This window comes from Phaethon lepturus, unplaced genomic scaffold (assembly GCF_000687285.1).
Source record: "Phaethon lepturus isolate BGI_N335 unplaced genomic scaffold, ASM68728v1 scaffold43458, whole genome shotgun sequence".
NCBI lineage: Eukaryota > Metazoa > Chordata > Aves > Phaethontiformes > Phaethontidae > Phaethon > Phaethon lepturus.
Window position 1 is genome coordinate 1,682 of NW_010557681.1, and position 5,298 is coordinate 6,979.

The 5,298-nt window shown below is 53.7% G+C and overlaps 1 protein-coding gene across 1 annotated transcript in view; it reads right to left on the minus strand.

Annotated features, from left to right (window-relative positions):
• Window positions 1–5,298, minus strand: part of NPLOC4 (nuclear protein localization 4 homolog (S. cerevisiae)) — a gene marked incomplete at its 5' end in the record, with an annotated part of 27,823 nt that overhangs the window by 526 nt on the left and 21,999 nt on the right. The window contains 4 exons of the mRNA XM_010292831.1: window positions 93–195; window positions 1,199–1,315; window positions 2,385–2,480; window positions 4,325–4,396. Coding sequence (XP_010291133.1) covers window positions 93–195; window positions 1,199–1,315; window positions 2,385–2,480; window positions 4,325–4,396 — 388 coding nt within the window. The remainder of the gene's footprint in view (window positions 1–92; window positions 196–1,198; window positions 1,316–2,384; window positions 2,481–4,324; window positions 4,397–5,298) is intronic.

A 5,298-nucleotide genomic window follows, 5' to 3' on the forward strand; every position in this document is an offset into this window, starting at 1 on the left:
CACAGCCGCTGGTCAGCTCGGCCCAGCCACGGCCCGAGGGACAGGGACCCCCTCCCAGAGGGACACCCTCCCAGAGGGACCCCCTTTCTTACTGCAGAGCTGCTCGATGGTGGCCCACTGCTCTGATTTTTTCCAGGTCTGTGCAAGCTCCTCATTCTTGGTCCTCACAGCTTCCAGCAACAAGCTGATGCTGTCCTGGAAGCCGTAAGAGGGAAATCAGCACTGGACACTCCTCAGGTGCCCAGGCTGGAGCTGTGGCCAGGGAAGTGCTTTCTTGCCCTCCTCCACTAACCACAGCAAGACAGAGCTGGGATTCTGAGCTGCTGCCCCTTTCGAAAAGGCCCTTTGGGTTGCCCCAGTGAGGTTCACGGGCAGGGAGATGACATGGGCTGGCAAGATGCAGTTCATCCCTTCTGCTCCCCCCTCGCATTCAGACATACCCCCAAAACCCAAATCCTTCCTTTTCCTCTGCTTAGAGGGGGTTATCACCTAAGCAGGCTGCAGCCGACCGCCACGCTGCCCTGTGTGAGAGAGCGTGCTAGCGCTGTGGGCTGAGCCTCATTTCTGGGGGTGCAAAGCCACCGTGCTGGAGTGCACCGGCACCCGGCCCCGGCCACGCACGCAGCGCCGGCCTGATCTCCAGCTGCCCAGGGTCAGCCCAGCTGCCCGGCACATGTGCAGTGCTCGGCACCCTCGAAGCCTCTGTCAAACACATGGCCCTTTTGGCTGGCGTGCTGCTTACACCAGGAAGGTCCAGCGGTGCAGATGTGAACTGGGGGCCTGGGCCAAGCCTCCGGTGCCCGGCCAAGAGAGGCAGAGCTGCACAGTCAGGAAGTCGTTTGCCTCCCCGAGATTTGGAGGCTCTGATCTTGTTATCGTTACAACAGGAATTTCTGATCCTGAGATATTTTTAAAAATGTTTCCAGCTCTCAGAGCTGCAGCCAAGTTGGCTCTGTCCGGTCTGCGACCGTGCTAACAACCACCACCCCCTCACTGCTCTGAGCAGCGTCTTGAGAGCTCTTGGTCTAGTCGGGGGCTTTGGTTTCACCTTTTAAACCCTCTACCAACAGCTCAGTCTAGAAGAAGAGACGTTGTCCCAGCTGCATGGCACAGGCACCCAGCTGGGGGACACGCAGGGGGTGGCTCAGGGCCTTGGGCATGGCAATGCTGACATGACCCTTTCCCTCCTGTTACGTACCCGCAGAGGCATGACCTCGTTTGTGACCAGGAAAAGAAGCAGATGGAAATCGGAAATGATGTCTAGGAAAACGGAGGAAGTGTTTTGGGACAGGTACGTGGCCAAGCTGTGGAAGTCCTACAGAGAGGGGAAAGTAATAAAGAGAAGTCACGTCTCCCCCACGTGATAACTTTACTTTCCTATTTGGATCCACTAACAGACACCGTAACGTTCCTGTCTCTTTTGGGCATCGGCTGCAATGTCCAGAGACCCTCCCGAAATCAGATCCCAGGCTGGCTCACCGAGTTGTGGCTAACAACTTCCAGAGAAAAGGATCTTTGGGCCCGCACTAGCTCCCCTATCCAAGCACCTGAGCAATCCCTGTGCGTACGGAGCTGATCCCAGACCCAGGAGATGCCGAGCAGAGGCCAGTCAGCTCAGCTCAAAGCCCATTCCCTAAGGAAAAGAGGCAGATGAGGACAAAGCAGCCCCTTCTTCCCCACCCTCTCCTCTTTCTCTGCTCTTGAACCCAGGGCATCCTCAGAAACGAGGACCAAAGCTGTCACTGAGCAGCCGAGCTCTCCCACTCTGCCGACAGAGCCACAATGGGCAGCGACCCTTCTCCCATGACGACTTTTGGAGGAAGTCTTTGACATCTTTGGCATAGCCTCCTTAGAGAAACAAGCTGTTGCTGCTTTAAAGCAACTCGAGCCTTATGTGCACTGGCAACACCCAGCAAGAGCCTCAAGCTGTCGGGCAGCTGCCTCTGCTCAAAGCTATGGGCCTCTTGCAGTTAATGGCCTCTGTGTTTTAAAAATCCATCCAGGAAGAGAAGTCAGTGCTCTCGGAGCTGGAGCAACAGACCCCTGTCCTGCTCCCGTCTGCAGGGAGAAGCGGGTCCTGTGCTATCGCTGTGGGGCTGGAGTCCCCCAACCTCTTTGGTGCTGTCTGGGAGGCACCAGCCCTGGCACAGGGCGAGGGGCCCCGGCCCCCATCACGGAGCAGGCAGGGAGCAAGGCGTCCAGCCGGCTGATCGGCATGCAGACGCTGCACCACGCAGGAAGGTGTTTGGCAAGCGCTGGACTGAACCACGAAGGGGTGATTTAAGGGCACAACTGCAGCTGTCCCTTTGCAGATACTAGTAAGTGCAAGGGATACAGATGATCTACCTGCATTAAACACAGCTTTGTTATGAATCACTCCTTACCTGAGTTTCTCCCAGCACATCACGGTTCTCGATGGGGAATGGATTTTGAGAAATAGAAAAGGTGTAGACTGGATCCTTGGGGAAAGTTGTAGTAATCTAAAAATCCAAGAAAGGATGATCAGAGCTCCTGACAGCACGAGAGGCAAGCGGGATACGGGAAACAAGGCTCCTGATAGGCGACAGCAGCCATGACTACACGTTAGAGCTCAGCCAGGAAGGCAGCAGGGCAATTACAGCAGGGATCTTCTGACGGCTTTTAACATTTAAAGTGATATTCCAATCAGCACACTCCTTAGCTCCTGGCAATCGTTTCTAACGAAGCTGGAGGGAGATGTACTGAGCTCAGTCCTGACAAGCACAGCACGATGCTGTGGAGAGCATCCCTCTCTGCAAAGGTCAGCAGAACGCAGCAGCTCCCAGCACAGCTCTGCCCCGTGCCAGGCAGCTGCTGCTGGGGGTGTCACCCTGGGGGTCATCTTAACACCAGCAGTGACGGGGAGAGCGAGTGTGGACCCCACGTCTGGCCACGGTAGCTGGGGTCCGTGCTGCTCCATTTGGGGCTGGAACGGCTGCCAAGAAAAGCCTTTGCACTTCATTGAACAGAGTCACCCCATGCTCTGCGTGCACCCACCTGCCTCCCCCCTGCACCCTGTGCCAAGGGGATGGGGAACAGGGTAATACAACACGGTGCCCACGTTACTGAGCTCACAAGCCAGTGTCTGGGCCAGTTTCCAACATTTAAACCAGTCCTGATTCTGGGGACTTTAAAGCTTTGGTGTCAGTTACCCACTGCTGGGCCCTGCTGGCAAGGCCCTCTCTACACAGAGATGCAGAAATACTTGCCAGGACAGTATTAACTCAAATATTGCTCTTTGGAAAAAAAAAAAAAAAAAAAAAAGAGGGAGAGAAAACAAGATGCTTCAGCAATGTAGTTTTCCAGACTGCTCCTAAATGCATGTTCCATCAATCTGTTTTCATGTTAATTACACCCCAGGTAGCCCCAAAACCGATGCCTTTGCTACTTGAGTAATAAATATGCTCCAGCGCTGCCGACTGGCATGGGGCGTCCGAGGGCCCTGCACAATGGGCCCGTTGTTCCCGACACGACATTTCTCTGTGCGAGTCACACGTCCCAGCGTCAGCCCGAGCGCCGCTCTGATAAGCGGTACACACAGCAGACAGTAAACGGGGACGAAGGACGAGTCGGTGGAAGCCTCCCGGCTGCCAGCTTCCCTGCGCCCACGGGACACGGCCCATGCCAGGGGCAGCTGGACCAGACCAGTTGCTCCGGGTGGATTTAATCGTTACTGGCACCATCTCTAACTCCAGCAATATCATCTGTCATCCAAATTATTTGCTTTCCTGCCTTCCACACCGTAACAGTTTCCTTTCAAGCCAAAGGGCAGAGCCGTGCCCCAGTGCCTGGCAGCGCTTGCTCACGGGCAGGCAGCAGGCCTGCTCCAGCCAAGCTGTGCTGTAGCGTGAACTCCCTCCCCCAAGAAAAGGCATTTCTGCACAACCAACCTGGTCTGCTGAGTCACTAAAAGGAGCTGGATTCTTAATTGCCGCTAAGAGACAGACAACTGGAGTTCTCTAATTAGGTCGCCATGAGGTAGTGCCCAGCACATGTATCGGTAGGGCTGGCTGCTTCCCCTGCTGTGTGGCTACATGCCAGTTCGGAGCCATGATAAGACACCTGGCAGTGCCTTCCCAGGAAGCAAGAGTGTTCCCTGGCACCACAGTGATCCCAAGGAGCACTGCAGTTACCCCAGAGCACACCAACCTCTCTGCTAGAAATGCCTGGCAGCAGAGGGAAAAGGAGAAAGAAAGAAAATCCGTTCTATGAATCACCTCCAGTGCGAATTTTAGAGGTGGGTTAAGAACTTCACTCCACCCTGACCATCTCCTGCTGCAAGCAAATAAGTGCAATGAATACTTACGTCTATGATTAGGTACTCAACCGGGAGCGGGCGAGCCAGCTGTGTGATCTCGTTGCCAAACTTGTCTATGTCCTGAAAGAAGAAGAGTCTTATTATTCCTCAGCATGGAAGTGGCGTGAAGCCTAAGGGATCCTGCCCTGGAGATGCCCACGCAGGAGTCTGGGGATCCTGAGCTCTGGCAGATTCGCTAAGGGTGTAGAAAAAGAATCTGCTCGCACACGCCTGGGTGCTGCAGAGCCGCCCAATTCCCTGCAGCTCCTTGGGGCTGGAGATCTCCGTAACTCCGTAAGCCAGGACCTCTGTTTCCTCGTGAGCCGAGGGAGCGTGTGGTCACAAACCACCTTGGTTTTCTCTGTCTCAGTCATCACCACCGGAGAGGTGCCTGGTCTAAGGCACCTGGTCTTCTTATCTAAGAAGTCTAAATGCTATTTAAGGAGCGGTACTGTCTTAAAAGGCAGGGACAGCACCACATCTGCTTCCTCAGCCAAGGTAAACCTGACTTTCTGCAAAACTGGCCATGAGTCTCTTCCAATTCCCAAGCGAGAGCTGGATATCTAGGCACTTTCTCATACGCAGACCTGAAGAGCCAGCATATCACAACGCATAAACTTGTTTTGCTTTGCCAGACGAATTGAACATAAAGTTTAATTATGGAGAAAAACGGCCAGCATATGTTCATTAATCATAAAATGACAATTAGACGTGATTTATGTCAAACATGCCGAGTTCAAACACAGCTTCAGAAATAAATTCACGAGAACTGACACTTTTCATTAAAGATTCTGTAAGAGGGGGTTGTATTTTCTACCTAAATCATCACTTAACATGTTATAAATCATTCATTGAACCCCATATAAATCATACACCCATCATTTCCAATCAGGGACCTTACATTAAAGTTTACATTTACTGAGCTCTCAGAAGTCACAGTGGCTGCAGGCAGACCCAGAGCCACTGCACGCCAGCAGAGCCGG